At 38.1% G+C, this 16929-nt stretch overlaps 1 protein-coding gene across 1 annotated transcript; it reads right to left on the bottom strand.

The window, feature by feature from the left end:
• Positions 1-476: 476 nt before the first annotated feature.
• On the bottom strand, positions 477-13974 carry LOC102225784 (V-set and transmembrane domain-containing protein 2-like protein). Its single transcript, XM_005797960.2, has 4 exons — positions 13678-13974; positions 3623-3792; positions 2675-2719; positions 477-1769 (listed from the first exon to the last, which is right to left on the bottom strand). The coding sequence occupies exons 1-4, from the start codon at positions 13790-13792 to the stop codon at positions 1470-1472; spliced, it is 630 nt and encodes a 209-aa protein (XP_005798017.1). The 5' UTR covers positions 13793-13974; the 3' UTR covers positions 477-1469.
• Positions 13975-16929: the final 2955 nt, after the last annotated feature.

Here is a 16929-nt window from a genome sequence, read left to right as displayed (position 1 = left end):
GAAAGGAATGCCATTAAGAACCAGTGTTTTTCCATTAAGTACCCTCAAATCAAACATTAAGTATCAGTAACCAAACCAGAACCCTGTTGATGCCAGCAGAACATTTAGTGCAGTAGTACAGTTATGAGAACTTCCCAGTGAACACTAGTTTCCCTGGAACATATACCCTTCAGAGTTTGAGTTAAAATAATATCAGCACTCCATAATACTTTTGTTATTTCCGACAGTACATCTGCAGCAGCATTTCTGTACTGCCTGGTGCTTTTCTAAATATGTGTATATCTTAAACAGTGCTGCTCTCTGCTGGTTAAAAAGATGAACTCAGTATTGAAAAGTAGCATGGAGAGGTTGCTCCTGTCAGTCAGGAGCTGGTAGCAAAGGAGAATCTGGAACATTTTTCCATATAGTTTCTGTGATGCAATTTGTGCAATAAAATGCATGCAGGTAAATATTAGTAAAGTCAAACCCACGCAATCCAAAGCAGATAAAAGAGGGTGCCTTTATTAGCCACTAATTGAGCAATTCATTTACATTCAAGATTTCTGTCACTATTTTCTTCCCATAGAGTCTATCCGTAACCCTCAACAATAGATGCGTTTTGGTTGTTGAGTCAAGGATATAAAAATGTTAGATAGCTATCTTCTGGCCTGTAATTTCTTATTGATCATTTAATTAATCAGGAACCAAGCAAGATCACCAAACAAGAAGAGAACATAACATTTGAATAATGCATTTACAGAAAAAATAACAGCTGCACAAATAACACAATTCAAGTCGAGCATAAAATTACATGCTCTGTTAAAGTGGAGACACAAATTGATACTGTGAATAATGGCAGCTATAACATTACTAACAGTAAAGTGCTTATGGTCAGCTTGATATGTAGAAACAAATCTTAAAACCCGAGGTGATTAGAGGACACATGGTTTAAAGTCAAACGATATACTGTTTACTCTAAATTGACTGTGACTCATTCTTAGTTTCCAGAAGAACAAAAATAAATATGCTTTCTTTTTTAAAGCATTTTTACAATAACACTGATAATCCTGTTGTGTGTCAGTTAAAGACAACTTAAGTAAAAGGTAAAAACCCAAAAAACCTGGTTCCAACTCCATTTCCTGCAAATGCATTAATAATTTCTGCATTGCTGTTTTTTTTTTATCATAAAATAACAGAAAAAAGTTCACTTTATTCATTACTTGCAGTTGCTAGCAGTTACATAATTTTAAAGCAAAAAGCACATAGAAATAAAGAAAGAACAATAAGAACAGAAAATGTACTGGTACACAAAACCCTTTAAATAACATCCACCAACACTGGCTTCCAAGCAATAAGATAAAGCAAAAAGTCAAATCATTAAGCACAGAATATCCTTCAAGAAATAAAGAGCCACTAGTGTGGTAACCAATACACACTGGTGGTTTTAACAGAGGAAACCCATGAACATGCAGACAGACAGAATTCCCACTCTAAAGGACACAGCGCCCCCTGCAGTCAGGAATAGCGTGAGCGGATCTCTTCCTCAGTTCCCGGTCGTTGTTCTGCTGCGAGCGACTCCCCCTTGAGGGGTGTTCGAGTTCCTGAAGCTGAGCACCATCAGACTCCTGAAGCCTGTCTGGCTCCACTCGGAGGTAGGCCTGGACACGGTAGCGCTGCTCCACAGGGCCGCTGTGGTCGATGACGTGGCACTCATAGGTGCCCTCGTCTGCTGGTTTCACACCGGAGAGACGGAGTTTGTGGGAGATGTTGCTACCAGCCACTTTTACCACCTGTCGCCAACAGAGGTAGTGTATTTTGAACTAAACACTGCTGGAAATTACATGAAATATCACAATAAAGGACCCAAGCAATATTTTAAATTTGTCTATAAAAATAATCTGTAAATTAAGTATTTCATCATCTTAAGCTAAATATTCTTTGGAATATCTTAGATTTATGCTTCTGCGACAAGGAGAATTTTCTGAAATTAACTTAGACTCACATTCCACAGAAACATAAGTAAATAGGTGAATCAGCAGGCTACTAATAGCCTGCTGATTATTAGACAATGCCATGAAGACTAATGATGACAGCAAAAAGGTCAAGGATAAAGGTGTGGAGAAGTTTAAAGTCAAGTAAAGTTGGCAACCCAAATTTTGAACATGGCACAACTACAAACCTACCAAGACATGTCCATCCACCTAAACCAAAAGGCCAGACAAGGAGAGCAATAATCAGAGAAGTAGTCATATATTTAGGGGGGGAAATGAACTAAAATAGAATAGTTTAGTTTAATGCATTCACAGATTAGATTGGCCCAATCGTAGTTCAAATCTAAATGGGATTGAGTATGTGGTCAGGCTTGAAAATGAAAGTTAACAGATACTCTCCAGCAATTTGAAGCGAAATTGAGAATATTAACAGAATTGCGATACGCTTTCTATATGTGTAAAGCTGCAATAGAGAAACACTCTGCTGTAACACTGGTGAACAGTCGTTCTATAAAGCATAGATTAAAGCACATTTCAAATTCTTATTTATGAAAAATATAGTATTTCAGATTAACAACCTTTTCTTTCCTCTTAGCAATTTAGCACTTGAAGTTTGTGGCTGCAATATGACAATTTAAAAAAGGCTTAGTGTGTTTGAATAATTTTTCAAAAGTTGGGTTTTTGTGCATACAAATCCTGCTTACACTAATTTTGGTGGCATCTTTCGGCATTTCCTCGAGAGTCCCAACCTGCACAGAGACAGAAAGCAGCTTAGGAAATTTAAAAACATCTTCTTTGCGAGCAACATGAAACAAACATGTCTGATGATGTTCTTCATATCCATTCTCTGTCACTGACATCACATCTTATGTAGTCCAGACTCACAAATATTCAAGCTTCCATGCACCCCAAGCACGTAAGCTTCCGACTAGGAAAACTTGCAATTATGTATGCGGCTGCACAGAGGTATTCTTTTGGGCATGGGTATGAATTATGCATGGAAAAAAGGGAGATTTTGAAAATCTATTTCTTTCTCAGCCAATTATGGTGTCCAGAGGCTCAACAGGGGAGCCTGAGTCCCCCCAACCCCACCACCACCACCCAATGGGAGGACGTCAACCTGTCTCCCTAGCGCTGGCAAATGCTAATCAGCAATTATACCTTCGTTTTTATACCAGGGGCTGTCTGCCCTGGCTAATATTACATTTCACTTTGACTGATACATAGCCAGCTTTAAGCTCAGCTCTAGCAGTCCTCAAAGTGTTTTCTCTCTTGGAGATAGTTTGTATTCAGCTGGAGTGGCAACAGCTCAAGAAGGTAAGAGGTGTTTAGAGGGGCTCGTTTACTCAGAATCAACAGGGTCCATGATGAAATTTTTACAACCTTAGGCCCGTTAGTACCTGTTAGTGATAACTCAGCTCACAATATTGAGTTTGATAATGCCCCTCAATGAGGACTGTAAAGAGACTTTGATAACCTATTCAATTCAGCCATGAATCACAATGAGAAAGTAGCTTCTGACATCTGTGAATTACACGTTGATAGTATTTCAACTTTAAAATTTACATTTTTGCTTTTCATATATCTCTGAAGATTGAAAATCTTTGTTTAGACAAAGAAGGAAGGAAGACGTGTAATGCCATTTAGCTTACTGTGTTAGAGATTTGTGAGGCCAACCCTTGTGAGTCTTTGTGGTTCCTGATGTACCACCACTGGATCTCCAGGGAGAATGAGGGAGAGCCTGCCCCATGGAAGGAGCAAGCCATCTCCACGTCTTCACCGATCTGTGCCGTAACGTCATGAGGAACCTCTGTAAACAGAGCTGGTAGGTAGAGGAAAGAGAATAAGAAATGGAAGAAACTCCAGAGTAAAGAGATTAGTACTTTTCCCCCAGAATATCACAAACAATTTTTTAAAAACTTTTATTTTCTAGAGAGTTATGGTTTTCTGTTGGTTCTCCAGAGTTATCATGGCCCTCCTGGCCCCTCCTCTATTTGACACTGTCTTCCTTTCAGTTTAGTTGGCCATATCTGGGTGGGTTCGCAGTTCTGGCATGTTCAAGGGTTGGAAAAAAGACGGGCCAATAAACCTTAAACCTAAGTAAAGCAGAGGGCCTGTCAAAAAGGCATTATAATCTACTTTTTCATTTATTTAAAACATATGAATAAATATCAGTAAAAGGAACAGATGTAAATATTCAAGAATAAGCAAGACTGCTTTTAATGCATACATGCATACTTTACATACATGCACAAACCATATACAGCATCTCTGCTGTATGTGGCAGAAATATCAATGTTTGGGGATGCATTATGGCAGCATGATTCATATAAAATTAAAAATAGAGGTTTTCTGAGATTTTTAAGCATCTAAGAAAAACAACAAAAACCTTCTGTTTCTATTTATTCTGCCCAGTGAGAAAGGCATCATGTGGGACAAAATCGTGTGAATCTACAAATTCTCTTGAGACAAGTGTAGACACTAATGACACCATGTATAGTTACTCAATTATTAAACTTATTTATGTTGTTTTGTCTGCGGTGAACTGGAAACCCGCCCAAGGTGTACCCTGCCTCTCGCCCAATCAGAGCTGGAGATAAGCACTCTGTGTCCCTGTAAGGATAAGTGGGTATAGACAATAGATGGTTGTTGCTTCATTGACTTTATGTAAGCATTTAAGTTTTATTATTCAGAAGTGAAACTTTCCCAGGTGCTCAGTGCACGCAGTGTTAAGAGACAAAACTTATAACAAAGTGTTGTCCTTGAGCACAGACAGCTTTATTATGACTAAGACACACCAGCACAACAGAAAGCATTATTTAAAGCAATTAAGTTCAATAAATGTAAAATTTAATGCTAACACCTACACCTTTGTGATCAAAATAGTATCGCTATAACAGACAACCACAGTCTGTCACTCCAAGCTAGCTTTGATGAGGCAGATGTTATTTGACAAGCAAAAAAGAAGTGAACAGAGCGAGGACAATATAAAATTTCTATATCTGATGTGAGTCCGTTGGAGTTAATAACCTCTTGAGAACAAGTTTCTTTTTCATGCATCTTGATTGAAGATTTTACATTAATTAATTCAATAATTATGAAGTGGAACTGAAACTTAAAAGCTGATATGATCTTTTATATAGAATGTAATTAATTACCATACAAAAGTTCAGTAGGTGGCCTTGTCCAAGTTGGGATAGAGAAGACTGAATGGTTCATTTGTTGACTGACTCAGTTAACAAATAAATTAAGAATCTGAACAGTGGAGCCTTAACCAATTTCCACAAGCTGTTTTACAACCAATTGTGCTTTGAGACCTGTGGCCAAAACAGCTAATAGAGTCAGTTGATTGACTTGTGTTAGTTTAATGGCCCCATTTCAGTGCAATGGTTCTGTTACTTCTGCCCCATATTCAGAACTGCAGATGCCTTTGAAGGTGTAACACCTTCAACAAACAAATATAAACATTTGGAGTTGAACATCGTTTAATGTTTTCTTAGTTAGTGTACGATGACACTTAGAAATGTCTTCATGAGCCTCTCCAAACAAATAGAAGTTATTTGCGCATTTGTTTCTGACTTGTTCTGTCCTTCACGGTTCTTCTGGCGTTTTGCAATCTTTTAGCATAAAACATGTCTAATTAGGGGGGGCAATTACGTTTTCACCTGTGGCCAGGCTGCTTAGCTCACACAAGTGATGTTTTGAAAACTGTTTTTAACATTTAAAAGAAAATATGTAACAGATAGGTTGTCATTCTACTGCACATGGTGCATATGATGCATTAATAACCATTCCAAACTGTCAGCACATCTTTTGACTGAGGTCAAATCTTACATACAATTGCATTCGAACACTTTTCTAGTACAGTAGTATGGAAGGAAGAGGATGTTCATGAAGCTTACTACACTCCCTCTCCACAGCCACAAGAATGCTGGTGTGCATCTTCCGTTAAGCTCTGATCCCCTAACAGGGTTGGATAATCCCTCTGACAGTTGTCAAATTACATTTTTAGTTTGCTATGCAGACACCCTCCTCCCCAAACTGGGTGTTAAACAAGACTTTGTTCACAAACAAACTGCGTGCTGCTGCACATGAAGGGAGCCTATTCAACAGACACCCAACAGCTTCCCTGCTTGAATCACAGCAGCATCTCCCAGAAATCAATCCTATAACCTTGGCAGAATGCTAAATCAACCCAAAAGCTGACTCCGCTTGCAAGATTTCAAGGCTCTGTCTGTAAAAAGATGAAAAACATGTAGTTCTCAGTATTGACTTCCAGGGAAATTTTCAGCACACCAGGCTGTCTCATTTATAATGCTTGAGAGCTGGCGAAGAATGAGTTTGCTTGGCTTGGCCTCGTCTAAGTATAGATTTTCATAAAGGCAGTACTGTCAGAACCGTCCTCAAGCAGACGCAAGGGACTCGTGTTTGAAGCTGTACGTAGGACACATGCATATTTAAAAAGGCCCTCCTTAGCATTTTTCACTTTATTGCTCAGTGATAGAAGTGATAGCTGCTTATTCTCCACTATAGACTCATTAAAAATTAAGAGGGGATAAAATAAGGAAAGCATGTAATGGGAGAAAGGCAACACATGTTAATATGGATGAGAAGCAAGCAAGACACGTGTATCTGTTCTTGGATCTTACATCGCGTTTGTGAACAAGAAAGGGAGGGAACCGACCCAAAAGAGCCTCAGGTACATCCTAGACATGTCGCCAGTCCATCGCAAGGCAAGTTTAGATTGATGAAAATAGAAATTAAAGATTTAAACTTTAACACCATAAAATACAATAGGCACTAACTGACCTAAAACAGTGGTAATTTATTGTTAACCCTTTGATGCAAAACATGGGTCAAAAGTGACCCGGCTGAGTTTTTATCTTCTATATCTTTGCAATAAATAAATTTCATCATTCAGTATTCAAGGTATTCCTCAATTAACTTGTTTTTGATCATCATACATCCTTAATTAATTTTTTCCTTTCTTACTTTTTGAACAAAAACCCTTTTTGTATCACTACCCTTCTAATGCACAAAATGGGTCAAAAACGACCCGCATTCATTTTCCAGGTTACTTCATGTATGGTTGAGTGTTTCTATGATATACTTTTGAAATAAATTAATTTTATCATTTACTTTTCCAGATATGCAGTAAATATCTTGTTTTTGTTTACCACAAATCATCATTTTTATTTTTTCTTTCTTAAGTTATGAACAAGCACAGTTTTTGTAATTCTACATGGACAATGGACAACTTTTTCACCAGTGTCCCTCTGGCTGAGAAGTTCCTCAAGAACAATCTGACCATCGTTGGGACTCTTCGCCAGAACAAGCCTGACATACCATCTATCATGAAGCCATCCAAATCACGGGAGCTTCATAGCTCGGAATTTGGATTCCATGGCAACATGACCATGGTGAGCTATGTGCAGAAGAAAGGAAAGGCTGTTGTCCTACTGAGCACCATGCATGATGACAAAGCAGTGGATAACAGCAGTCAGAAGAAGAAACCAGAAGTGATCCAGTACTACAATAAAACGAAAGGAGGAGTGGCCACAATGGATCAAATGGTTAGCAACTACACATGTCTGCGGAGAACAAGGAGGTGGCCCATGGTTCTCTGGTACAATATGCTGGATGTTGCCACACTCAATGCCTACACCAACTTCAGTGCACATCACCCTGATTATATGGGTGGTGCAAATAATGCACGGCGACTATTTATCAAGGAGCTGGGCAAAGAGCTCGTCATGCCACATATGAAGAGGCGCATGGAGGGCACACCCAAACTCCAGAAGCATATTATTGAGGCAATGGGAAGGTGTGGGTTAAAAAAAGACACAGCCACCACTCAGCTACAAGAGGACATCAGACAGGAGGGCCAAAGGAAGAGGAAGAGGTGCGCGATCTGCCCAGTTTCGAAAGACAGAAAAGCCAGCAGCTGGTGTTCCCAGTGCACTAGGCCGGTGTGCAAGGAGCACAAAAAATTAGTGATCATTTGTGAGGCATGCAAAAATTGAGATGGCAGTTTGTGTTCTACTAATGTATTCAGTTGTGTTTTATTTTGTTTGGTCACATTTCACCAGTTTACAGTTGTTCAACTACAGATAAAGTTCAGTTCAATAGCTGTTATCTGTTATCAGGATTTATGTGTATGTGTGATAAAATGACAAACGTGTTGCAAGTATTAAATAAATAACTGTTTGGCCCCATTCACTGCTAAAGTAATTACTTGAAACATTGTTTTTTATAGTATTAAGACATTTAATTTCAAATCACACTTGGATGACCCATGTATAGTAATATAAAAATTATTTTTGTTCATAAAGTAGGAAATAAAAAAAATTTATTAATGATCTGTGGTAATTAAAAACAATATATTTAAAGAATACTTGGAATATTCAATCATAAAATGAATTGATTTCGAAACACAGAGCAAAGAAAAACTCAGTCAGCATGAAATAACATGGAAAATGAATGCGGGTCATTTTTGACCCATGTTGTGCATTAGAAGGGGTGTACATATGTTGTGCATCAAAGGGTTAAATATGTTTTAGCTAACTCAGGAGTTTTTGACCACAGCGCTTCAAGTCTTTTTAAGATTAAAATTCTCAACCAAACTCAACACAGTTTTCCTGACAGTTCTCTTCTAAAACAGATGCATTCATTAAGTCACTGTAGGCTTAGGGGAGCTGGAACATCTCCGTCTGCTTTAATTGCAATGTTTTTCATGAGAAGATGCTTCTTCATTGGAGCTTTGCGCAAACTCATTTTCATCAACTTCTTTTAGTGTCTCAAAACCAATGAGAAGAAATTTTAAGGCATACAACTCCACCACACAGAATGTTAACAGCCTGTGGATGGAGTCCTTCTGCAAAAATTTAATTCAGTAATGTGATGAATGGATTTAATATTCACTGACACCCAGAGGGAGTTTGGAGTGAAAACAACAGTAAGCTGCTGTTAAAAAGAAAATCTACAGGGGATGTTTATCTTGATCTTCGGAAGCTTTAATCTCGCATCAAAAGCTGTAATCCTGCGCACAATAAAATACTAAGTATGTTAAGTTAGTGTGGGAAATGCTAAGATCTGGGAAACAATCCCTCAATACTCAAGGGCTGTTTCTTTTGAGTGCAGCTAATAAGATATTGCTTTAATTGACACATCGAATCACACTGACAGAGTGAAATATTGGATAATCGTGTAAGTTTTCTGAGATTCTTAACGCAAATAGTAAGAGATTTTTTTATTATTATTGTTTTTAAAGCAAAACAACAAGTAAGTACTGAGGGATACTGCATGAAAGTCAATAAGTCTATATTTGGTTCAGAATCATTAATGGAGTATACCGGCAGATTCTCCTTGGGGAAATAACAGTACGCTGAGAGACCTTCAGCCTGAATTCAAGGTGGAAGGTAAAAATAATGAAATACGAATGGCACCAGTAATCAACCGAGCAGCTGTCTGCCTGTTGCCACCCATACTTCTGGCTTGTGGAGTGAATTTTTCATAGCCCCTGGGAAACAGCACTCACAAGCTATTTCTGCATCCTCCACCAAGAAGAGGCAACGTGAATGATTTAGCACAAGTTGTAACACATGCCGTTTCGCACAGGTTTTTTCTAAGCATGCTGTACTACATCATAGGTAGTGAGAGAATAATGTGAATTTGTGTACATCCACAAATCCAGAATCTCAAGAAAAAAAAAATGTCACTCATTTCATACAAAGTTAAACTCAATATGTAAACATTGAGTGAAAAATGTCAAGCATTTATTGATAGAACGTTTGGTTAACAGATGGGCAAAAAAACTCAATTTTCAGTGTATCAGAAAATTTAAATATGCTCGGTAAAAGGGATATTAAAAATGGAAATGTCACATGAATTACTACATTAATGCAGTGTGGAATGGAGATAAACAACCTGTGGTTCTGCTGAGGTGCAAAGGAAGCCCAGGTTGTTGTGTTGGCAGCCTTCAGGTCTTCTGTATTGTTGAGTCTGGTGTCTCTCATCAGACCCAACAATACGGACCTGAACCCTAAATGAATTACAGACTGTAGGGTTCAAGTCAGGGGAGTGTGTTGGTCAATTTCCACTATGGTCATTAAACCAGTTTTTGGAACCTTTGGTAGAGTGGGTCAAATTCTGTTAGGAAATGAAATCAGCATCTCATTTAGGCTTGTCAGCAGAAGGAACCATGAAGATTTCTAAAATTTCCTGGTAGATGGGTTGATTGACTGTGGACCGACACTAGCAGATGACATGTCACCCCAAATCATCACTAACTGTGGAAACGTCACACTAAACTTCAAGCAAAGTGGATTCTGTGCCTCTCCACCCATTCTACAGACTCCAATTGTTTTTCACCTCCAAATAAATGCAAACTTTACTTTCATCTGAAAGAAGAGCTTTACATCACCAAGCTACAGTCCAGTTCTTTTTCTCCTTAATCCCGGTGAGATGCTTGTAGCCTATGTACAGCATTTATTTGTGGGTAGTGGCTCTTGATATGACTCCAGCCTTCGTCCACTCATTGTGATGCACCCCGAAAGTCTTGAATGGATTTTGCTTGACAATATTCTTTGCAGTTGTTCCTGTTGCACATTTTCCTACCACACGTTTCTTTCTTCATCTCAACTTTCTATGGATATGCTTGGATACAACAACCAGCTTTGCAATTATCCTTTCTGGTTTACCCTCCTTGGGGAGAGTGTCATTTTTGTTTTCTAACCTTTTTTTCCCCCCAAGACATCTGCAGCTTTTCCATTCACAAATGACAAACCAGCCCTTCAAATAAGATTCACTCTGGTCTCGATGCATATCTTATAGGGTACATTGTTTCAAGTGTCCTTTATTCCCTTTTCCTTTCTAAGCAGTCCTCTGCCAGCCTGTGCTGTGACAGCATGACTCTATAATCTGTCCACCCCCACTCCAACCAGCACTGTCAGAGCACCGTTAAATTGAAAGCCAATAAAAAGTGCAGAGTCTGGTCATCCTCATTAGGGGGACACCTAGCAGAGGATCCCAGACACTTTGGAAGTCTAATGAATTGTTACACACTCCAACGCTGTGAAGGTGCCATACTTACAATGGATGAAAGAAGGGTATCTGCAGAGGAAATTTGCTACGAAATGTTCAAAGATAGCAGATTTCACAACAGTCATCATTACATGTCCTCACTATGTGCTGTCCAAGAACTAAAATGCACTCACAGACCCAATTTGACAGCCGAGATCTGACCTCAATTTAAGTCTAAGAGGTAAGAATCATAATGCGTTGAGTGGATGCTGTAACTCTGCATTCGTTCTTCGCATAGATCTTTTATTTTTTGCTGCATGTGATTCACCAGACACCTCAGCTCAAGCAGTAAGTGGGGTGCAGGGGCCAGATGTGCTTATCTAAAACGTATGAGCCAGGGTTGACTCTAACAAGCACTCTTCAGAACGGTGCATGCAGCCTCTCTGCTCTGCATGAAGGCTCAGCTCCCCTCTGCTCAGGCAATTTATCAAAGAGCCTGGTTTAAAAGAAAAAATCAAAGAGAGGAAGAAAGAAATCTCTGGAGGATTACCAAAATATAAGAAAAAACAAAAGTCTTAAGTTTTCTGCTGCTGAAGTTGCTTGTGTGCTGCTAAGTGTGAAATATTGTGGAACTTCAAGCCCTGCCACTAGACCTTAAATTATTCATACTCTTGAAAGATTTATATTTAAAATTATTTTTCCTTCAACCAAGAAGAATCTCTTGAAACATAGTAAAATAATGTTAAAGAAAAGCTCATTTTGAAATCAATAGATTGTCTCTAATCAACCATAAAGAGTGGGATACTGAGAATAATTTGTGTCCTCCTGAATAACCAGTGGCAAAAACTTCTTCGGTGTTATTGCATTCAAAACGTACATAAATTTACTGACCAGCTTTCTGATGTTTCCACACATCTTTTGATGATTTACTATTAGAAATGATTAAAAGTCTTTGAAGGGCAGAAGGCTGATCCACAAGTTCTTTATTCTTCAATTGTATGTGGGGTAATAATAATAATGAGATGTATTATCAGGTGTTAACCTCTGATGTACAGGTTGCAAAATCTATTAGTGCATGTACATATTCGTGAAAGTGACTTTTTTTATCTCTATGAAAAAACATTCATATAATTCAAAAACCTGAAGATTAATATTTTGTAAAAACATTAATTAATATTTTTACAAAACGGAAGTCAGTTTAACCTTGCAGCTACAGAAAGAAAGGCTGTGAAAGAGAATAAATTTCAGCAAAAGCTGTTGATGGCCTCCATCAGACAGTTTAGTAAGATACCTGCATGTTTGTTTTTGCTGTAAGACAGTTTCAAAGTTCACCTTTACACTAGGTCAGTCACTTATTTGTAATTGTTTAGCTATAATGTATTCTTTTTGCGTTAGGCTTATATTTATTAGGGTTTTGCATTAGAGACGCATATAAGGGACTTTAGTTTTATGGAGGTCTGAGTATTTGAAAACACATTTCAATGAAAGTTCACTGAATAAGCCTTTCCACATATTTTTCCTTAACATTCACTTTACAACACATTATGCCATATGTGCTGCAACTGAGCAGTAAGATACGAAAATGTGTTTTGCGTTTTACTAAATAGTGGAGAAACTCTATTTTTCTTATTAAAGAAGATTGTAAGATTTTGTATTCTTATAAAATCTGCTGCATGGAGAAGGTCACAAAAACTGGTCTTTAAGATTTGGTTGAGTGAATCTTGTCGTGTTTGACCCAAGGAACATCAAAGAATATAAAAGCAAACCTGTGGAAATTGTGTTAGCTAGTGAAAAAGGGTGTATCCTCCTGTAAGTTATTTGGGCAATGTAGTAGACAATTAAAAATAGTCCAATTTTAAATTTGCCCCCACAACATTTATTCTCAATGTATATTTTATTCCAATGTTCCTCCCCACAAGTTTTCTAACAACAAGTGAATTACAGCAAAAATGAATCAATGCATGAAATTTTATGATTGTGGAATATTAAACATTGATCAGATGTGAATACCAGAAAAGCTGCCAACATTTCTGTAAACAAACTCTTAAAGTAATACATTTACCGCACAACTGCGGGTGTTATGAACTGTTGGTAATAAAAAAAAACTGCAGCCGGGAGAAAGCAGGAAAGATTCATTAAAGGTTAATGTGTTGCAGTGCCATGCGCTCTCTTTACACTGCATGGTTAACACAAACCTTATTCTAAACCAGGTGTTTAAGGTCCTGCCGATTTCCAAGGAAACCTGTTTGTATGGATAGTGAAATTTAAGTCAGTGATATGTTAGAAATTTGCAGGAACTGTTAGCAGAAAATCTTGCAGTCCTCCATCCAGCTGAGCCTAACATCAGCATCTGTGGCTATTTGAAGTTTTCTACATACTTCAACTGATAATATTGAATATGCAAGATTGGAGCTTAATTAATAAATAAGTAGTAAACAGTGATATATATATTTTGTCAAGCTCTACATTTAACTTTAATGGAACTTAATGTAATCGAAAACTGTAATGAAGATTTTACCTTAATTATTAGCTGTACAATCTCTTCAGTGTTTTAAAATCCAAAAACAATGAAATGGGAAAAAAAAAGACAAATCCTCATCTAATCAAAGTAGCATTCAATAAAATATACCAGGACACTGATTTTTATGCTTATTAAATTAAGGATCTCGGTCATAGAAGAACGTACCATTTCCAGAGATGCGATTATCCACCTTTACATATCCGTCACGCAGACCCGCGTTAAGTTGAACGTAAAGTCCCGCGTACTGTAAAATCCTCATGATCAATCCAAAGGCTCCCATAGCCGCAGCCGGTGTTTCAAGCAGCTGAGTTAAACTGTGACATTAGGAAGAGAGCAGGGATAGCAGCTGATCTCCCCGCTGACACTCACTCTCGTACACACGCCCACATACACAGCTGGATCTGGAGCAAAACACAGGGCTGACGCTCCTGCCTGAGCGGGAGGAGATGCTGCGTTCAGACAGGCGGAGGGAGAAAGGAGTGCTGCGGCTCGACTCAATTAAGCGGATGTATCTCAGAAAGACGTGAGTGGTGAGTCGGAGTGAGACTGTTTTAGTTCCGCTATGAACTCCCCACAAAGTTAGCCTACACACAAATTAATGCCGGGTTCTCAATTATCTCCATTTCATTTTAAAACTTGATTTAATATTTCACAAATGAGATGCGCAATTGTAAAATTCACAACCTTACCAGAGATACGCAATCTTAAAAGGCACTTTTCTGGTTTCTTTAGACCATCGTTGGTCTTGACTGATTATCTAATATTCACACTCCATTAACCTTTTACTTTATCCTGTTTTCTTTTTTTTTATCCTCCTTTGCCCTCTTGCAAAAATGGCATTTGGCATGTAATTTTTGTTCTGGCATTTAAAGAAAGAACACAGTAATAATCGACCAATATCAACCAAAATTGTAATGAAAATAAGGGCTAAGCTCAGTGCACTATTTGTTTTCGTTTTGTTTTTCAATAATTTATCGATAATCTAATAAATCCATACAGCTTTTATATGATTTTGGTCTTAAGAGGTTTTTAAAGCAAGATGGTCATTATTTTGCTACTTATTACAGTAAGTTATAGCATAGTAGAGCACACATATTCATGTTTCACCATAGTGTGTTATTAATTATGCTTAGATGTAAGTAAACCTTTAATGATTTTAATTGTGATGCATCTTTGTACGATTCTGCATGTGGCATCCACAGCATAGCTTTAAGATTTCCTGGCTAAAAAATAAAAAGAACACCGAGTATTTTTTGTTGAAAATGTCACCAATACTGTGGTTTTCTTCTGTACCCAAAGTGAGTTAATCTGAGTTTGTGCACAAGAGATTATCACAGGCAAGACCTCTGCTTTAAGCATAAAGATAATTCCTAAAGTTTAGAAATAAATCCACTGCAGTCTTCCTTTTGAACTAGTCGAGAAACCATACAGTTTTCCTTCAGCACCTGGTTTAGAGAAAGCTCACACAGCCGCTTGTGTTCTTCTTTTGTCCTGCTGTCTCTTTTTTTCCTATCACAATCAACTGGCCTCTCAAGCCTGAAGTACTCAGAGTGAAATTGAAGCTGATATATGCAGGAGATAGCCATCAAGACAAAGACAACACCTTTGTAATAACTGAGAGTTCAGCATCTCCACAGCACTAACTACTTCAGACAGCCTCTATCAAAAAATTAGCCATAAATGTGTGTTCATGTGTGTGTGAGGGTGTGCGTTGGACATGTTGGCTGTACCGCAGAGAGCCAGTTAAATGTAAAATGGAGAGAGAACTGAGAATATGACTCAACCTGGGAGTGCATTTCAAAGCCGACAACCTCCACCGAAGCTTCATGGCATCCATTATTTATTGGGTCCTCTTTGACATATTCAGCCGCCTCTTTCCCTGCAAGATAGGAAAGTGGACCGCTAGAACATCTGAGGAAATTCATCCACAAAGAAAACAGTCCTCTCCGGTCTGATAAATGTTTGTGCAGTTTATTGTATAAAAAATTACTTTATCCTATGGTATCTTATTGCATACTGATTTGTTATTTCATATAATCTGAATGGCGTAAATGTCCCGTTAGTACTCTTTAAGCCAGGGATCTCCAACTCCAATCCTCAAGAGCTTTTATCCTGCTTTTCTTTTTTTTTAAGATGCATCACTGCTCCGACACAACTCAGTCAAATAAATGGCTCATTGCTGGATTTCAGCAGAATTTGATGACATGGTCTGGAGCTAATTCAAGCGTTTTATTCAGATGTTGGAGCCTTTCCGTTTGAATTAGCTCATAATGTTATTAGCATAATGTTCAGATGTTGGAGACTAGAGTTGGAGAACCGTGGATTAAGCAGCAATATGTGAATTGGCAACAGTGTAACCTTAACAGTGTTAAGGTTACACTGTAACCTTAACACTGTAACCTTAACACTGTAACCTTAACAGTGTAACCTTAACAGTGAGTTGAGTTGTTTTAGCTGTTTTAGTTGCAGCTAAAACAACTCAATTAGTAATTTGTTGGTGTAGTGTCTTTTAAATAAAAATGAACCAGTCTGGTTATAGACAACCTTTTTGCTTAGATTTGTGAGTTCTGCTGTGTCTGTGCATTGTGCTGAACTCCTGAGCTGTAGGTTTCTTCTTCTGGACACCAGAGTTTTAGTGGTAACCTCAAACCCTTTGTGTTTTGCCTACATTTTTTGAATTTCAGCATTACTTATCTGATCTTTGTTTTCTACAAAGTGAAACCGACTTATTTCTCCTCTTGTTAGAATGTGCCCAGATACTTTTAGTCGTAACTTCCTGGCTCCTGGTAGCTCCTTACCCTGGTAATTATTGAGATCTGTGTTTTCCTTTTATTTTTTTAGCTAGTTGCTAAGCTAAAGCTAAAGGAAATGATATGTTAGGAAATGCAAATGAGAGCTAGGGTTAAAGAATATGACACACCAGGGAACACCCTCTTTAGGGCGTAGCTTAGATAGAAAAGGAATGGAAATCTTTTGTTTGATGCCATTTTGTCCAGCTAGCTCCTAAATGTAGCATGTGAAATGGTCCAGCTGTATTTTGGTATTAATAAATGGAATTGATGAATTCAACTCACTGACTCTTTTTCAACCTCATACATCAAGAACTCAGCATGGAGAAAGGATATAATCCACTAAGACTCTTCGCCTTCCAACCTCCAACCTGTCTGCCCTCCAACACTCACTAAACTCCTTTTAACAACACAATTTTCTCGATTTTATCTCACAAAATTGTAGACTAACACTCAGGCTCTGTAACATTTACCTGAACCTCTTTTTGTCTCATGCTGACGTAACACAGAGAGTTTTGGCGTCAACCTAACCTGTGTGAGACGAATGCTTCTGCTCCTTCTACTTTGGGCCAAATAACAGAGTATTTTCTGACCCTTGACTGTGTAGAGATGTCATTGCTGTCACTTC

The sequence above is a fragment of the Xiphophorus maculatus genome, chromosome 20, assembly GCF_002775205.1.
Source record: "Xiphophorus maculatus strain JP 163 A chromosome 20, X_maculatus-5.0-male, whole genome shotgun sequence".
Classification (NCBI taxonomy): Eukaryota; Metazoa; Chordata; class Actinopteri; order Cyprinodontiformes; family Poeciliidae; genus Xiphophorus; species Xiphophorus maculatus.
The sequence above is the reverse complement of the archived record's forward strand: the minus strand, read 5'-3'. Positions and strand labels throughout refer to the sequence as shown.